The following is a 20,188-nucleotide window of genomic DNA, read 5'->3' on the forward strand; positions in this document are numbered from 1 at the left end:
AAAGTCTCCTTTCACACTTGGACAGCCACGGGCCGCAAAAAATCTAAATTCAATTACAGAGATAGCATCGGCAAACACATACAGACACACGAATCCAAACTCATCGGCACACACTTAGTGGACGCAAACACATGCACATACAGCTACGTGCACAAACATGTATACACACAGACACACGCACACACACATACAGATGAAAGGCATTGAAATGGCCGCAAACCCTTCAACTCTAGACAGAAATCAATTTCCAACTTGGAACTTGTGCTGAGGAGAGACACTAATCGGCGGGCAGATAAGGGCTTGTTTGCTCCTGATAAGACAAGCGACTGCGACACATGTCCCATAAATTGAGATTTGCCAGATTTGCCTTTGGGGTTGTTGGGGGAAAGGTTGGCTGGAGAGTGAGGAGGGGGTGGAAGGGCACATTATCTGAGTGACAAGCGATTTCAATGCCAGAGGACCAGACTCTTAAAGAGGATTTGTGCTCCAAACACGGCTGGGCAGTGTCGATAAAGATAACGTTGAATACCACGACGTTAATAAGAATATTTTTCAGAGATTGATTGGTGACAAATTAAATGGGCAGTATATAATTTTTTGCCTCTAAGAGTCAGCCAAAACGATGGAAACAAAAGATGTAGTTTGTTGTGGACAAGCAAACTTGCTGATGAAAATCTATTTAATATGACTCAGGCAGAAATGTTCGCAGACAAAGTTTTACATTTAGTCATGTTAGATAAATATTTCCTTGGATGTTATAGCGGCAGACGACCAGGTGAAATTCACTGTTGCCTTGAGTACAATCACAGATTTCTCAGAATTTGAACGTTGTTGGAAACATTTGGGATAATGTACAAGCAGCTACAAAACTCAACAAAATATATAATAAAGGTCTAGTCGTTTGTAGACATTTTAATGCGGAAATGTTACATACTATGTCTTTAAAGGAAAAAAAACAACATAAAGAAGAGGTAAGGTGCCATAAGCCTTCAGAACATCTTCAATAGACCTCACCTTAAATTTTCCAAGCCTCTGAATCTCCACCGGTGTTTGTTTGAGTTTGCTGATGCTGTTATGTCCCTAATCAGCACCAAAAATTGAGCATCAGTCGGCTCTAGTCAGTACTGGATGTAAATCATTAACTGAATGATAACCCAACATAAGGTTATACCTCTGATACTGAGCTGTTTTAATTACAAGTAGCTTGGAATCAATCAATCAATCTGCACAGAAGAATTTTGAATTATGTTAGGATCAATAGCATCGTTGGAGTTTTACTTCTTCTTCCTACAGTTGAAAGTTTCACTGTGTAGAATGATATATGTGCAGAGTTTGACACTCGCAGGCTGTTTTTCAGGTTCATTACTCAAACTGTACATTTTCTCTGAGCTCATTGAAAATCTGAATTAAAGGGGCACTACTTAGTTTTTCGAGAAGAAATACAAACTATGATTCATGAGGTAGTAATACAAAAGCAGAAATATTTGCCTTTTCCATAACTGAATAAACAAGCTGTTCTCAGAGGAAAATAAGGTCCCAGAGAACACTGTTTGAAGCTGGAAAGGTGGCAGGGTCTGCCACATATGAACAAATATTTAAAATATAAACCTCTGATTAAATGGCACAAAACCCTGTGACACAGTGAGGGGAAAAAAATAAAAATCTCTTCACTCACATCAATGACGGTCCACTGCTCCACTACGATGGCGTCGTACGTCGGAGTGGCTACGTTTGGCTCGCCTTCATTTCCCTCCTGGAAGATGAAGACACTTTCCACCGACTTAGGCAGCAGATCTGCAGAGAAGAGGAGGAGGAGGGGGGGGAGAGAAATCCAACCGTGAAAAGAGTATTTACTGGATGGAGCGTGTCTGTCTTGTCTCTGCCACTGCTTTAGGCGCTCCAGGCCAGAGGAAATGGAATGATATCACTCATTCACACATTCACACACAACCCTTTATTACATAGCCAGTGGTGTGGGCCATTTGTATGAGCAATGTGCACTTATACATTATGCAGGGAGACAGTGTAAAAGAAAGAAGCAGGTATTCCCCTTCTGGGATGTTAAAAAAGAAGAGGAGACATTATGCGCTACATCAGTGGTGTTCGGAGGGGCCCAGAGCTCTGCTGGTTTTCATGCTAGACAGCTAAACAGAGGCTAATTACAACTGGGAAGCAAGGTGAATGCTGGGGCTCACAGGATTCGGAGGATTCAGGACTGAGAACCGCCGCTTATAAACAGGATGGACAGATTTCTAGCTATGGCAAAACGTAGCCACTGATTTAATGAAGTCAGTCCGTGAGGCATTAAAGCACAAATCCTTTTGCTAAGCCTGCATAATTCACCTTAAAAAGACTTGAATTAAGCGAGCCACATAAAGACATTGACGTTGATGCTTTGGGGCCACTGGTGAGATTGTGTGCTGCTGACCAAATAGATTTTCTAAGCTTCTCTTCTGTTGGAGGCTAACAATCGCGGGATTGGCATCCGAGACAGAAACACCACTCCGGCCCCCGTGAGGCGGGACCCCTCTCCACCCGACGTCTCTTGTTATTCATTTGATGCACATGCACATTACGAGCAGACGCGCACACATACCCACACGGACACAATACACGCCCCGTGGTCCAGTCTTCCCGGCTGGCCTGAGTGCTTTCTCATTACTCCCACGCCATTTACACACTAATACAGTTTGCCGGGGCCCAGGCACCAATACGAGACACTCCACATTTCATTACTGGGCCCTAATAATAGGGGGATGAGAGGCGGCTGGAGAGCCCGAAGAGAGAGGGAGGGAGAGGAAGATGGAGAAGGAAGGAGGGAGTGAGCAAGACAGAGGGAGAGATAGAGTGGAGGGATGACAGGCGCTTTTATTTCCCCCTCCCTGAAAAACCCATTTAGGACCCGTGCACGCTCAATTGAAGACATCTCTCAGACATCTACTGGCTCCCTCAAATACAGACATTGTCGTTGTTCCCCTCATCCACCCGATCGCCCTTTCTCTTCCTCAGCTCCCTCCATCAACCCCTTCCTCCCCCAGTCTTCTCCATCTCATTCCTCAGCTCCTGGCGCATAATTGGAAAGAAGCCCTTTGGTAAAGCGTGATGCGGGCGAGGCCCACCATCGGTTCCCTGCCAGCGCGACAGGGATCAGTCAGGTGAGATCTGCACAGGGTTTCTGTCTCGTCGCTCTGGCGGGAGCGGCCTGTCTCTGGTGATAATGCAGACGGAGGCAGAGCAGGGGAGGGAGAAAGGGGGGAGAACGAGAGAGGTGGCTGAGAAGGAGTTGGTTGCTGGGGGCGTTGAGTCCATCAGGGGAATGCACCGGTTGCGTGCACGAATAAACATTATCTTGCGCCTATTGACTGAGAGCCGAGCCGAGCAGCCGGCGGGCCGACTGAGAATAACTTGTTTACACTTGCAAAAACCACTGTGCGCCCTCAGTGAAATTGTTCTCCATCCCCCCGTGACTCACACACTCAAGGTCGCAGGGCGAGGCATGCAAATACAGTCGCACTAAAAACAGGGAGTGACAGCGCTGGGACTGAAAGACACAGAGGCAAATGGAGGGGGAGAGTCAGGAAGCCGGAGAGGCAGGGTGACGGTGAGTGGCAACCGCTGACACGTAGCAGCTGAAATCAGCACCCAAATGACAGAGCAGAGGATCAACAACAGACACGCTGCCACACCGAGACTGAAACTTAATGTGTTTTGAGCTTGTCGTAGTTTTTTGCCGTGTGGGTGTTTGAACGTAGATGCGATGTCTCTGGCTGCACATATCAAGACAGTTTGGAAGCTGTTTGTTCCCAATATTCATGGACATGTTCGCAAACCTGCTGTTGTACATTGATTTCTAGCACACAGTGTTTTGAATGAGCAAACACCAGAGAGAGTATCCGGCAAGTCGTTCCCATGAAGCCTTCCGTATTCCAACTGAGGCTGCAGCTAATTATTTTCCTGTCTTTTGTTTGCTGATTATTTTCTCGGTAAATCATTTAGTCCACAAAACATCAGAAAACAGACAAATGCTCATTATGATTCCCCAAAACTCAAGGTGATGTTTTGACTTCTTTTGTCCAAGCAATAGTCCGAAATTCAAAGAGATTTAATTGACTTTTTATTCCTTGCTTTTCAAAACCTGGTGCCTACATTACCCACAATGCAACTTAGCCACCCATTGACATCATTGGAGGCACTTTATCAGATCACATGCAGCTTCCTCTGGAGCCACAAAAGGCTTTTATACTACTTTTTCACATGCGCAGTAGTACTTCCCAACACTAAGCTGTAAAATTAGTGGAGTTACCCTTTTAAGATTCAAACTATTAACTTGTGTTCCAAGTAGGTAAAACTTTGGTATGGTCCTTGATTGGTATCTTCCTGTGTACAGATGAAGGTGGAAGGAAGGTCTATCCAGACCGTGAGCCAAAACGATGAGCTGAAATCAGCTCAGTCTGCAAACTCCAGTCCAACAGACAGCTGGTGTGAGAAGCAGAGGTGTTTTTTTTCTGTGTCCTTAAGTGCCATCAAGCTCTTGTGAGCCTCCATGATGTTATGTTGAAGTGGCATCAGTTTTTTATCTTTCATTTTGGCAGTCGGTCCAGTGGTATGTTCTTTGGACGTGAGGAAATCTTTGTTTTTTGAGTATCAAAAATGTTGTGAATATAGCAGTTTATTGTAGAAATGTTTGCAGCTTGTTGAACATATGGTGCTGCAGATGCAGTCTGAGAAGTTCCTATGGACATTATTTTTGGTTCAACAATGGAATCGCCTGCAGTGGATTACTTAACAGAAAGATTCATTGAATCATTAAGAAAGGGCTGTAAACTAGATGCTGATTTGGACTATAATTTTACCGTATGTTCTTGTCCATGCACTTGCACAGATCAGTATATACTTTATGTGTTCACGTCCAGCTGACTGCTGCGGAGACGGAAGGTGACCCTGCCCCGGGTCATGTCTGCTGACATGACTTAAACATGTGTGTCAGAGAGCTGGAGACAGCCGCTGACAGCTTATCTATATTTCAAACAGGACCGGATGGAGATCCAGAGAAAGGGACGAAGAGAGAAAGAGACGAGGGTGTCTAATGTGTGTGTGTGTGTGTGTGTGTGTGTGTGTGTGTGTGTGTGTGGATTGGATGTGGCTGTTCCCTGCAGAGCCAAAGGTTTGGCAGCTGGCAGGCTGGTACCTGTGGGTTACCGGGCAGACTTTAGCTGGTAGAAAAGGAGCAGAGGATGGACAGAATGATGATTGGATACCAGGGGGTGTTTGCAAATGTCAGTTTGCTTTGGTCTGAATACAGACAACACAGGGGTGGAAACTCCAAGTGGGCAATAAACACAAAGACACAACTGTTTCCTTAATAAACAGAACGATTCCAATACATGAATTTTTAATCTTTATTAGTAATTATCAAGTTTCCACTAACACAGAGCTGGTATCTTCTTACACTGCATGAGCTCGGCCATGTGTGCTCGCCAGAGTGAACCACAGGGTGTTCACTGATGCATTCAAAGTGCTGTGGAGTTGGTGAGCACGGAGATATTCAGGATGAGGATATGAGGCTTTCTCAGAGCTGTGAAAAGGATTTATTCTCCATCCATCGTGGGAATTACACACATAGGACTTTAAATTTTTTAATATGGTAAAATTTTGAGATAAATGCAGTATATGTTGTGATTAAAGCTTGTGTGGGAGGGATGACTGTTAGTCTGATTCACCAGACGTTTACTGTGGGTATAAGTCTGCCATTCGACTATTTCCGTCGTCATTGTCTTCCTCTTCCACTCTGTCTGTGTTTCAAAATCGCAGCAAAACAGCAACAACATCCCTCGAGCTACTAACATGAAAATGGCCAGTTACCTAAACCTGGTTGTTAATGGTATGACCGTAAACAAGCTCGCAACTGCTACCTGACTGTGCAGGAATTTGGCCATTTTGATGCCAAGAATCGCCTCCACACGTGTAAATGTTCCATCAAAACAAGTTTCCCACAAGGCTATTTTGCAGGGGCAAAGTTGCTGCATCCTTTGCTTGGTACCACCCAAGACGATGATGATTGTAACTGGTTTAAAGAAATACAAAAAAGACAGATTGTTTCTCCCCAAATAGCAGAATCATAAATTGGTGCAGCTAGACCTTCAGTACGTTTCTGCAAAACCACAGATAAGTTAAAGCTGAACGTTTCTTCATGTTGTAACTTTACATCTCTGTGTGTTGAATTTTCTATTGGTCGCTTGACACAATGCTGTACTTATGCTCTGCTGTAAGTTTAGGCACGAAAAACACTTGGTAAGGGTTAGGAAGACAATCATGGTTTGGCTAAAAATGCCTGTTCTGGTCGCCACAATCACGGATGGAGATGGTCCGACTTTTGGTCGCCACAAAAAAACGCAGGTCCCCTTTAAAAATCACCGCTTTTGATGCAACAACAATGGATGGACAAATGCCCTGGTGTCCTTACAAACATCAACTGCTGTGACTCTGACTGCAGCTGGGCGTCTGGCAGCCTTGTTGGCTGTAATAAACTAAACTACAGAAACTCAACTGCAGAAATCGTAGCTGCTGACATTATATCCTGGCAGCTGGGCTGAGCAGCGCTGTGGAGGTCAGGCTACGCGATATCTTCCAGTGTCAAACGTGGTAAAGAGTTAATGGACTGCATATCCAGCACTCACTCACGTCAGAGAGGTTCTTGCAAGGTGCTGGACAGGTGTGTCCAACCATCAGAAGTAATTTGGAGTTAAGTGTCTTACTCAAGGACACGCTGCCACGTGGACAGGAAGAGCTGCAGAAGTCTCCAGAAATACGGCACTTCAGCTTCAGCACTGCTTGTGGATAAACTCTAACATTGTTAAACCCTTTGTTGAACTTTTGCCCACGGTGGTATTGATGTATAACAAAGGGATCAACCCAGCGCTCATGAGACTCTCATAAAAATACTTTGTCACTTTTATTTACAGGCAGGTTAAAACAGGGTACTCGGTTGTCATTTGTCAAGCCCCGCAGCTGCGAACATGATCCGTCTTTCTATTTGACAAGTTCGTGTAAGTGATTCCTGCAGCTGACTTGGCTCGTGTTGTCACTTTAAACGAAATGATACGAGCTTTGAGAGGTTTCAGCTGGAGCACCTGGGTGCATTTGCAGTTAACTCACATGCCCAAATTCACTGAACGGAGCAGGAAAAGCCAACTATAACTGCATTAAGAGAACACAGTGGTAGAACCTGTCTTGTGCTGCGACTCAGACAGTGAAAGGACACATGCTGTGCTGTCAAAACCTTTATACACATAGAAACAACATGTGTGCATCCATTATGTTAACACACACACATGCACAAACATGGCAGCTCTAATTCCACCTCTTGTCAGCTGTTGTCTCAGAGAAGTGCTTGCACATCACTTCCCATTCCTGAATCTCTTTTAAAAGAAAAAAAAAAACCTTATTGGAATTCATATTCTCTGTCTCCCTCTCCCTCCCTCCCTCCCTGCCTCTCTCTTTTTCTTTTTTCTCCCACCATTGGCTTTGCCCAAATTTAGCAACCAGTGAGGGCTGACTGTCATGCATATGAATAGCTCAATGTCTCACAACCGGGCTGCAAATCCTCATTGTGGCTCTGGAGATAGCTTAAGCTATACAAGTAACAAAGGCAAACTCCCCGTCAACACCATTACTGTCAGTTCTTCAGCAAACAAACTCAACCACACACCCTGCTCCCAACTCCAGGGAGGTAATCTCCACTTAACTTGTATGTTGCGTGCATGCATGTGTGTGTCTTTGTAGGTAATATGTGGGCGTATGTCAGCCTGTGTGTGTGCGCGTGTGTGTTTGCAGGCCGTGCCACAGTGTGTATGAATCTTTAATGCCTGACAGTGGGGCCTGCGTGCAGCTTAGGATCTGTAAATTCAATTCAATATCGCTATAATATCCTATTCTGTGGCTGAGGCGAGGTCTCCGCTCGCTGCAAACAATGCTGCCACGCCAGACAGGACTTTCACCATCTGAGGGACCCTTCAGCACACACACACACACACACACAAATATACACATAAATGTGTGCATGCAAACAATGCCCCTTAATTCGTTCTCATCCAGCTTCACCATGGAAACCCATCTTCACAAGGAGCACGGGGACACGGTGTGTTTTTGTGCGTGCTTGTGTGTAAGTGCGCGTCCCTCTGGACGTTGCCAAACAGCCGACTGTCGGAGACAATAGAAAGGTAATGCGGTATTTAGCAAAAGGCCAGAGTAGCGGACTGACTGCGGGAACATGAACGGTGATGCAGATTACGTATGAACTCCAGGTCAACAACCAGAAAATAAACAACAATTAAACTCTTGTGTTTTCACATTATCATTATATTTTCATCAGACGGTGTAATCGTCAAGTAAACGATCAGTTTCCTGCTTCTAGGAATAAATGCAATGTGATTTTTCACTCTAAAAGTGTACCTTAAATGGTTTCAAAAGGTGAATAAATCCCGTCAACCATGCTAATTACTCTTATTAAGGTAAAATGAAGGGTAAACATCAAATGAATTATGAATGTAAGCAGGCCAAGAGAATTAACCAGTGTCAAAGTGGGATACGGGGACCCACAGGGGTCCTTGAGGGGGGATCCCTCCAAAAACTGGAATAATTTATTTTCACTGTAATGATGTCCATGGGACCTTCTTATGTATGGTAGTGAATGGTGAGAGACCGTTTGAATTTTGTCATGAGTTACACACATGATGTTTGGCAATTTAAATGATAATTTTTCAACTTGAGAAAGTCACAGTTTGAGTTCAACACTCACCGAAACCCAAACTGAAGCCTTGTAGAGCTGGTCCCGTGTATTAGCTTGTTCACAGAACTGACTAACTCTCCTTTCACATAACTGAAGTCGTCAACGTGGCCAGATTAATGTGATTTTCACCTTTTTAAAACACTTTTTCTGTGCCGAGGCGGTGGCCATGTTGGTGTCTGTGATGTATGTATATTGAGTTTCTGGACTTGAAAAAATATCTTTTAAATTGACATCGTATTCATGCCAGAATTCAAACGGGATCGAAAATGTATTTGTCTCTCCCCATTGACTACTGTCCACAGTTTTTCTGAAAAAAGTCCCACATCTGATGAGAATTTGTCTTTCAGATGTGGGTCCGTTGTGAAAAAGCTTGAGTACCTCTGCAATAAAACCACTTTATATGAGGGTCATATCCTGATAAATCACTATGTGTGTGTGCCAATATGGCCTCTTTCTCTATTAATACTACATATTGGCCAGTCACTCACATTGTCCATTACTCTGTCAAACCTCCATGATTAAGGTATGCAGCTCTTCCAACGCTTATTATTATAAATGATGATACTTTTTGGAAGTTAGGCATCAGAAGCTCAGAGCTGCATGGATAAGTGATTTCAATCAATAACTCAACTGTGGGCTTTGCATAACTCTGAAATTGTTAATGTCTGGTACTTTCAGTGGTTACTCTTGAATCACAGGCAGCAGTGTAGTCACTGACATATATCTATATTGTATTTGGGCGGCTGAGTGATGGGAAATCTGTTGTATTTTACACAGATGCCAAATTGGACGTTATAATCTGCTGCAGATTACAGCAGCATTACAACTGCTTCAAACTTTCCAATCAGGCAGGTTGTAATCTGAGAGCGTCTGGTTCAAACCAGGACCAGCGTCCTTCAGGCACTGCAGAGGCTTTTTGTAGTAGAAGGTCCAAGCTGTACCTGCCAACTCCCAGATACAATAAAATGCAAAGCTAGACATTCATGAGGCATATTACACAGTCCTTAAATCACTGTACTGGGCCCCTGTCAGAGGATAGATTTTAAAATCTTACTACTTACTCTATAAATGTTCTCTGGCCTCAATGCATCTCTGATCTACTTGCATGTTATGAAGTCTCCACACCCCTCAGGTCATCCGGGACATGTTTACTCAGTGTGCCCAGGATCAAAACCCAGCGAGATGAAGCAGCTTTTAGTTTCAGTGCTCTCCACCTGTGGCAAAAGCTCCTAGACTGCCTGAGGTCTGCTAAAGCTGTCATATCATTTAAATCAAGGCTTAACACATTACTGTTTTTACTGTGGCTTTCCAATAAGTAGATTCATAACTTCTTTTCAAACTGTAACTTTCTATTTTCTTGCATTTCTATGTCTTGTAATACAAATACTGTAAAAACAATATTAGCACAACAGGATAAAAGTAAAAATAATCGGGCAGAGGAAGGTCAGTCTTCAAAAATAACCCAATTACACTCATTAGAAGGCTCGTGAATCTGTCAGCTCATGAAAGCTGAAGCACCGCGACGGCTCTGTATCTCAAAAACAAGCCTGTCACTGTCACTACCGTCTCCCGTCCGAATGCATGCGTCTGTCTGTGTCAGTCCGCGTCCTCTAACGTGCTGTTTTTGCTGTCAGACGTGTCCTTGATGTTTGGTAGGTTGGAGATGGTCTCCTGCATCGCGTCGAGCGCTTCATCACGAATTCAAAAAAACTCAAAGAAGTTGCTAAAAATGGAAAAAGGCAGGAGTGGATTCTGATTCCAAACCCGAGCCGCACGGCTGTTTGATGTAATTAGCTGCTAACAACAAACGGGATGCCGCTTTGATGTCACACTGCGAGCTGCTCTCAAGAGACCAAAATCCACAAAGTAACAGCATTCACCTCTGTAAAGTTGTCTGTTTTTCTAAAGAGGGTGAGCTCAAGCTGTGAGCTTTATTTCACTCCTATGAGTCGGTGAAGGCAGAGACAGTTTCATAATGCAGCCGATATGTTTCCTGTCCCAGCCTGTAATTTCACTCTTCAGGAGACGCATATCTTAGCAGTGCATGAAAAATGCAAAATATGTTAGAGGACCCTAATAGGCAGAAAAAAAATTGAATCATAATAATACACTTCATTACTCCATTCTCTGGACATAAAATATGCAAGGAGGCACTAATTTGTTATCAGGTTAATTATCTATGTTTCAGAGTTGCTGAGGCGTTCACTTTCCCAGATTAATGAATTATGACTCTTATTTACTCTGGCTGGCTTATTTCTCCAGCGTCAGAGCGAAGCAGGGAGCCGCCGGGGTCTGATGGAAGAGGAAAACCCAAACAGGAAATAGTTTAAAAGAGGATACCAACAGCTCCATGAACTCCAGCTTCTTAAGAATTCTCCTTAAAGAACGAATCATTACGTCAGCCGCTCACAACGCTGGTGAAAACAGACTGCATCCCTCTATCGTTTGCTGAACACGACAGCAGTGTCTCGGTTTTATTTAAAACTTTAATTCAGAGTGCTAACATTGTGCTTCTAGTCTGTGCAGACAGTGGATGTGGCATGTGAAGACACAACGTCTGATGTTAGCCAGGCATTGGATGTTCAAACCTTATGAAACAGTGAGTTCAAATGGAGGGTCACAATGCTAACATGCATAAAAGTCCAGTGTGTAAGATTAAGGGGGATCTATTGGCAGCATGCACGGACTTCCATGGAGTCCTGCCATGTTTCTACAGGAGCCCAGAAAAGACAAACCAAACACTGGCTCTAGAGAGATCGCTCAGTGGTCGGGGTTGCAGTTTTTCTGCATTCTGCAACCTTACAGCCAGCCAGCTAGTTTTAACCCAACTTAATCACCCTAACCCTATTAACTATTGATGAATCCCACGACTGATGTGTGCGTTTCGCCATCTAGCGCCGCTGCCGTTACTGCAGCGGCCACTCAGTGTCTCAGTGGGAGCTGGATTAAAGGCATCAGTCAGTAGCCCCCGGTTACTGAACTGCACAGGTTCTCCCCTGTGTCATAGACGTCATTGTTAAAAGTAAGTCTTCTGTGATTACATGTTGCTGCTTGTCACTTTGATCATGATGGAGACACTCAGACAGTGTAGGCTGAAATATACTGTGGTATATAATTGAGTATTCGTATTAAATACTTGAGAAGATATTATTGATCATAGACAGAACAGACAGAAGGGCGGGACTGAAAGAAAAAAGGGTAATTATAAATCTGTCTGCTTCTTCAGTATCACAGTCAGAGCCATGGATTTATCATTGCACAACAGGCTTCTGATATTTCAGAGCATGGTCGGCACCATAAATTCTAAGTTGCACAAGCCGATCAGAACGATATTGTCATCCCTAAAGTCATGTAACGATATCCAACTCAGCATCAAGCTCTTTCTTTTCACCACTGTTGGGATAAAAAAAAGTACAAGACAAAACAAACTTGCACAGAGACAGCTTTGATACATCACCAGCTCATTTATTTTGTTATGGCTGATGTGTAGGCACAGAGCAACATGAGCATCCTATTAGTCATCTTTCCACCACCTGATGAATGTCAGTCTGATATCCACTTGATTTCAAGTTTGACTTTGATCAATGATAAGAGAAATATATGGGTTGCTGCTAGTTTCTTACCTTTTCACCTATCGCTCGTGTACTTTCACATTATACATTCTCCTGTTTCACATTTTGTAGATAGCATACACTTGGATCATCTGATTTTTCTTATTGGAAGTGGCTCTCTGCAGTTTTACATGTGAGATATGCAGTCATATGTCAAGCAGAGGACCAAAAACAATGAGATTAAAATACTGAAGTCTCAATAGCTTCAGAGCTGGGTGTTAATTCTTTGTTGAGTGAAAGCTTTCACATTACATTAATGGAGCTTCACATTTTCAAACACATGACAGCCACAGCTTCTGCAGTCGTCCAGTGTATGTTTGCAGTACAGAATCCTGCAGTATTGCACCACTTCCTGACACTGACGGACGGAGGAGGCATCATCATAGTGATAAATAAGTGTTGTTCCCATATTTTCTGATTGTTTTTCTGGTGGAAAATGAACTCCAGCTAATGCATAATTAATGACACACAGGCCAAGGTGCATCATTACCTGCCCCGGGCATTTTTATTTTATAGAGTCGGCAAGAAGTTGGCATCTGCTTGATGTTGACATTTTTAGTGGTCAATCTGTGAGAGGATAAAAAGGCAATTTGGGGACCTTTTAGAGTTTTAATCACTGTGATAGTGTGAGCTCTGAGAGTACATGCAGAAGAACAATGCTAGAGACCAAGACTAAAGGTGAAGGCTTGTTTAATACTTAGGGGGATACAATTAAATCGTGTTTGTTCATTTCAAACCTCTCATTCTATATATTTTTGTTTGTGTATGAGATTTCATCCCACATCTTTTTTCCTCTGCGTAGTAAATCATGCCAGCTTACCGTTCACGTTGCCCAGGTGGAAGTATCCGTCGACCAGCGAGGCTCCGTTGTTGAAGTGCTGGGTCATGTGATCCAGCCAGTTGGCCTCCACGCCTTTGACCCCCTCGTCGCAGTTTTGAACCCGCAGCGGCACCTTGACAGTGTAGTACTTCATCTGGCCCTCTCGGACCGGCGGGTGGTTGTACAAAGCGAGCAGCTCCACCCCTGTTGACACGCGACAGAAAACAGAACTCAGCCATTGATTTAACTCTGCCAGGGTTGTGACAATACAAATGTATCATCTGTGGAAGTCTCAAGTTTTACTGCATGATTATTGAACTGCTGCTGTTTACTGGCAACGATCCAAAGTGTAGTTTGGCTTCGTCTGTTGGAGCACTTTCCCTCACTTCAGCTGCCAGAAGTTATGAGGAATGGCTCGGTAAACGGTTGGCTGAGGGACAGCAGAGTTTCGGTTTAAAATATATAACTTTTGTTGCGATGCGAAACACCAATGTGCAGCAATAAGTTATAATATGATGCAGGAAATGACCCCCTTCTTCACTACGCTGAGGGAACTTTTCAACACGACACGACTGCAGTGTGAGCAACGTGGTGATAATCAATTGGAAGTACATTTATTTCCTACGAGATAAGCAAACAAGGAATCAGAGCCAGTGCGAGTACAGTCAACACGGTTCTTGTCCAAGAAAAGTTGGCCACAGTGTTCGCGGTCATCAGTTGTCAACAGCAGATAGTGCTTTCTTGTTTTCCACCCAGTTCGATATTCATGTCCTTGAGAAATGTGGCAGAGTAGAAGATACAGTTTCTCCATAAAAGATGGATGATATTTAACAAAAAACAGCCCAGGAAAGTGGAAGATTTGCAAGGGTCCTTGGAAATAATTCCAAACACTGAGCACAACAAATTGGCCATGGTAAATTGGCATTGGCAAGGAAATTAGTACACTAAGATTGGAGACTGAAAGCAAAAAAATACAAAAAAGTAGCAAAGACCTTCAAATATGACCCTGAGTTTCCAAATGTCTGTGTTGTTCAATTTTGCTATTTTTTCAGCTACTTTTCTCTCAAAATGTCTCTTTTTTTAAACATACATATTGATGTTTCTTAATACGTATTTATTTGTAATTATGTATAAATATTTGTTTGACAACTACAATATATAATTTCTGCAGTGGACGTTAAGTCTCTGAGAATCTGATCATGTAACTTTAGTGAAACCTGTGTTCTTTATTTTCAGCTCTTTTTGTATCATTCAGCATTCTGCATCTGTTTTACATGAATTTCTGGTGTCCTGTAAGTTCATCCAGGCAGGACAAATTTGTATGCAAGACACTATAATAAAACTTTAACATCATTATCATATCGTGGACAAAAGTTCCACCTGACAGGTGCAAAAGAGGAGAGAAATAAAAAAGTAATACAAGATGAGATTCGTGTTGCCCCGAGCTGGACTCACAAATTACACTGAAAATCTTTTCCAAGGATGCTGCCTCTTTTTTTTTTCAGTTGGTTCAATTTCAACAACAAACGTGAAGTGAATCAAAAGCAATTTGATCATATTCATGCTACAAGTCATCCTCATTTCCCTTTTCATGCTTTCCAGAAGTGACGTTACTCTGCTGATGCAGAACTTAAAAGGGACCGTTTTATTGTAACGGAGTTAATTCACAGTATAACCTTGAATAATGCATTAAAAGCTCTCCAGCTAGCTGTTGTTTACATCAAGCAGAAATATACATAATGCAGTGGGCCTCAGGAGGGAGAGCCAGGCTTGGAAATGTGCCCACAGTACGTATGTCACTGCTCCATCGCTCATATCATACTAAATCAAAGTGGAAAGAGTTTTGTTTGTTGTGATGTGAGTGAGCGAGTGAAATATTTGCTCTGCTTAGCTCTGAAGAAACACAAAACGTGAGATGTGAGCAGGGTTAGAAACAGGCAGGGAGCAATTCAAAATCAAGTCTGCTAACATTTCCCCCCTTTCTTTCTTTCCAATGCAAATGTCGGACTGTCATTCCCCAAGTGAACCAGATGGATGAGCAGAATGTGCCACCCACACGCACACTTTGAGGTGGAGGGGGTGGCGGCGGCGGTGGTGGTGGTGGTGGTGGTGAGGGGATCATGGCTCAGTCGCTTCGGTTCCTCCATCCGTCCATCCGTCCGGCAGACACCCAGGAAAGAATGAATCATTTATAACCATTTCTTGTCTGGCTCGTCTGACTGATGTGACAGCTGGCCACCAAATTCCCTAAATCTTGTCATTTGTCACTCTTGAGAAAAAGTCGAATCACAGCAGAGCACTCCTCCCCTCGTCCTCCCCACGTTCCCCCCCGCGTTACAACGAGGACAATATGGCAAACAAATCTTGGACGACGCACGGCAACGAAAATGACTTCCCATTCAACAGGCATCCTGACTTGCCAAAACAACACGTCTCCTCACTGTGAATGATTCTGTAGCGATCTGTATCGTATAAACTGATTCACAGTTTGTGTGCAGGAGCCTGAGATGATGTATCACTACGACTCGCCCCATGAATCCTTTTCTGTGTGTCAGGGAGCTTCAGGGAGGTCATAAAAAATTGTGTCATGTAGCAGATTTAAAAAATGCAGTAAAGCTTTGGGTCCCAGCTCTTATTTACTGCAATCACAGCGTAATTAGATAAGTGACAACATTAAACCATATTAAACATGAGGAATCCAATGCTACTGATGGGATTGTACTGGATAGCTCCATTTATACCAGCTTGAAATAAAATAACAGCCATGAGAAACATGCTCCCCGGCTCCTTTCTCACAACAACACAAGTTTTCTGTATAATGGCTGAGAGTTTTCCATCCATTACACTTCGTTACAGCCTAATGACGCTGTGATTATGGCACCGAGGCGACTGTAATTCAGGTGAAGCTCATTTTCTAACCTTTATTCGGTCAGACTTTGCAAAGACTTTCTGGGTGTGTAAACATCTTTTCAGCAGAGCTGTGTTCACATGAGATACACTGGAGCATCAGAGGAATTTATTGCCTTGCCTAAGGGGAACTTCAGCAGGGCAAAACAGGAAGGGGGGGTGGTACCAAAAGATGAGAGAAGACTGTCTTCGTCTATTTATATGCTGACATAAAAACATCTGTCTCGCTGTTGTCCATCACTCTGGACTGCAGGATGATAGTAAGTCAAACGGGAGCCGTGCTTTCGTCTGGTATTCTGAAATATTTCACACAAACCGAAGCGTCACGATTTCAATAATCATTCATGAGGTCCCGGAAATGACTCACAGTTTGTCGGACAAATCACCGCCTCGTTTTTCATTTTGAATTATTGTACACAGAGCAACGCAAATAAGAGCCTGACAGGCTGTAAACATTTACAAACAGTTTTGTCTCAAAGTAACCAAACTACAGAAGTAATTATGACAGAAACGAAAAAGGCCGATAGAAGTGGACGGCTGCGCTGTGCAGAGCATCGGCATGAATCACACAGTGTGTAGTGTTAGTTTACACAATGAAACTGTGGATCAGAATCTAGAAAATGACTTGACACGTGAATACCTCATCACTTTAACCCCCTGTAATAACAGCCAGTGACCCATCAGTAACATGTTCACTACGACAAGCTTGAGATACTAAAACATCTTAAAATTCTTGTGAGAAACTGCAGAAATTCAGAAGGCAAGGTACTCTGCAGATTGCGTCAAGTTAAATTTAAGATCTTTTAAGTCTCATGAAGTATTATGAATGCAATTTAAGACGGGGTGGGGCTTAATGAAGTACAAATACTTTGTTACTGCATTAGTAGATTTTTGAGGTATCTGTATTTTCTATTTTTCTGACAACTTTTTACAAGAACCCAGTTAAAAGCCTGACTGAAGTTGACTGAGACTGCAACTTTACAAAAGGTAACGTTAACTTCGTAATCCAATCAGTTTCAACCTGACAACATTTTGAGGCCTGAAATTCAGATTATTGGATTGTAGACCTTTTTAAGGACCCTTAGAAACCCTGAGTACTTTATCGCAAGGACGAACACAAGGTGAAGCAATCTTTGATCTTTGAGAAACTCCATTAATAACCGACACACATCTCTCAAACAAGTTCACAGCTGCCCCCGTCCCCTTCAACAGCAGTGGTCTGTAAATATCCCAATCTTATTTGCTTCTTGGCTGTATCAACAAGAACAAGGTTGGAAAGCCAGAAATGTCACCATATAGCAAAGTAATGAGTCCTAATCAATAACTTCAGAGAATTATTATGGTCATTTTTGTACTAAAGGGCAGTAAAGTCTTAATTAATGCCCAAATAGTGTGATATAGTGTGAGCCAAACACACACAGACACACACACACACACAGAAGCCTATGACTAAGTGGTAAGTCTTTTGAACCTAATCGCACAAATTCATTACCTCAGCAGACGACCTCTAAGCCTCTCAGAATAAAGTCTGTGTAGCTAACCTGACTCCCGTTGTCGCCGGCAGCTCGGCTAACAAGAAAACGAGCGCATGAGTGTCGTTATGACGTTAAAAGCATGTTGCTTCAAAGGCTTATCTGATGGCAGCCCGGCTGTCCAAATGACAAGGTCGGCGGCAGTAACCCTGCAATGATCTCAGCAGTGTGGCTTTCCAAGGAGACGTGTCATCATTTCAGCGTATTTTTCTATAATCTGAGGAGCTGGACACTGATCCCATCAGAGCAGAGATCTCACAGATAAAACCAAGCAGCTGAAAAGATGTCTGCACATTGACTGAAGATTTCAGACTGATTTCCTCAGGATTACACCTGTGATAAAGCTCTTAACTTGATTATAATCTTTAAGTTGGTTTAAAGCTCATTATATTTGTTTGTAGCTGGCAAAAGGTAACACAAGCAATGCTTTTCAGCATCAGAGGAACGGATCTCAGTTAATTATACACTTGTTTGTTAAATGTTGAAATATATCCTTATTTATCCCTGTGTTTCTGGCTTCTCGTGCATTTTCACCTGAGTCTCACAGCGTCTCCTGCACACCTTCTATCCCAACTCCTTATTAATTTACTAATAAAGTTACTACTCTTAGAGAGCTCCTAATTCAGCCTGAACGTTTCTTGAAAGGAGTGATTTAGGAAACTTCTTAGAGGGACTCTGAGCAAGGAAGTGACAGAAACCTTAGTGAGGAGGTGAAGTTGACCTCGTCCCTAGGTATGACACTCCTTAGCTACCTTGATCGTCAGCTCCGGATACAAACAATGTGTCATATTCAGAACGTTATTGATTAAGACTTTTAAGGCACGTTTAAAGTCATCTGAGGTATTTGAACAGCGTTAAGGGGCAAGACGCAGCTGTGGAAGAACACAGTGCAGCAGATATTCACCTTATTCCCTCTGGTCGTGCCCACCAGTGAGGAGTGTGATGTGTTGCAGTCTCAAGCAAAAGTGTAGAAAACACACCCCATCCCCAGTGTGATGTTAGTTTTAGGCTACTAAAACACTCGGTCAAGGTTACAGAGAGATAGTCCCATCCCATCTGTGGCCTTAAGTCAATGTTGACTTTATCAATATTTGACTACCATGACCTCTCCCTTATCTCAACTAAGTGCTTGCAGTTGATTTAAAATAACCATGAATCATGCTTTAAGTGGCAGCAACTGATAGCGTAGGAAAATAGCTTAAATACGGCGTAGTATAAATGTTTCCTGACAAAGATCCATTTAATTTTCTACAAATTGATTCTGCTGATGTAAATCAGTTGAATCCATATGAAGCACTTTTTGGGGCAGAGGGTTGTTTCATCCAGACACAATTCTACAGCTGTCACCGCCATGTTCTGCTTTCCATTCGCTATTCCACCAGAATCCCCTTTCTTTCAAACCATCCAAGCGTTTGAGTCCCCAAACTTATGAGCTCAGTTTCTATCCACTGCTCCAGTCTCGGGCATGGAGATCCTCTTTCGGCCGTTAAGCCACCGACTTTTGCCAGCTTCAACTGCCAGCACTTGCACGGCGTTCACCTCAAGATCTGAGGATTAGCGAGGACAAGCCAGCAGCAGCCGAGACTCTTGGGCCTCCTCGGCAGACTGGGCATTAGTAGAGAGGGACATGGGAGCTTGGCAGGCTCCCTCTACCACCCCGGCTGGCTGCTACACCGGCGCTGCTGGCGTTGTCGCAGAGATTCAGGGGGATGAAGGTGGGGGAAGAGGGAGAGAGCTGTGAAGCTGAGGGAGGTAGAGGACGAGGCAGTGGGGGATTATCTCGCTGCAAAATGCACTGTAGGGAGGCCCAGATGGACCAGTGGGCTGTGGTCTGCTGTGATGCCAACTGTGTGTTACGGCACATATATATATATTTATATACATATATATGGAGACAAAGACACACACAAACAAAAGCACAAAGTATGCACACACCAAAGAGTGCATTCATTATGCAACACCTAGCTTTCGGTGCTTTGAATCTAATTATATTGCAGACTGTGCATACAAATATACAGTATATATAAACACACACACATTAGCACTCCCACTGGGATGTCTATCTAATATACAGTTTGCACATTGCACTGACACATATCACAAATAGGCTGTGTGAGAGGAGGAGAGGCTGCAGGAGGGGAGGGGTGCGAGTGGTGGGTGTCTCCATCTGTCAATTCGAAATGCTCAAATAAAGCCGAAACTATAAATGTCTGTGCTAATTCTGACACCATTCCCACAGAAAGAGCGGGGTACCATGAATAACGAGACGAGGTGTAGCTACGTATGCCTCGCTCTCTGGCACGACGGAGAGCGAGGCCATGAAATGTGCAGTTTTTCCGAAAAACCCGACAAAACCGTTGCGGAGAATTTCACAGACTCTCCCGCTTCATCGTCTAAGTGTGAATTTGTATGCACCACAGCTATAAGACGATTTCTTTTGTGTAACGGATAGAGAGGATTATATCCCAAGGCAGCACATTGTTGTGTAACATTGAGGCAATAGCAGGAAATGACACCTCCGCAGTTGCCA

The 20,188-nt window shown here is 43.3% G+C and overlaps 1 protein-coding gene across 1 annotated transcript in view; it reads right to left on the minus strand.

The window, feature by feature from the left end:
* rftn1b (raftlin, lipid raft linker 1b) overlaps positions 1-20,188 on the minus strand; it is a 118,125-nt gene that overhangs the window by 22,984 nt on the left and 74,953 nt on the right. The window contains exons 6-7 of the mRNA XM_073484581.1: positions 13,220-13,423; positions 1,676-1,794 (exon numbers count right to left, since the gene is read on the minus strand). Coding sequence (XP_073340682.1) covers positions 1,676-1,794; positions 13,220-13,423 — 323 coding nt within the window. The remainder of the gene's footprint in view (positions 1-1,675; positions 1,795-13,219; positions 13,424-20,188) is intronic.

This window comes from Pagrus major, chromosome 17 (genome assembly GCF_040436345.1).
Source record: "Pagrus major chromosome 17, Pma_NU_1.0".
Taxonomy (NCBI): domain Eukaryota; kingdom Metazoa; phylum Chordata; class Actinopteri; order Spariformes; family Sparidae; genus Pagrus; species Pagrus major.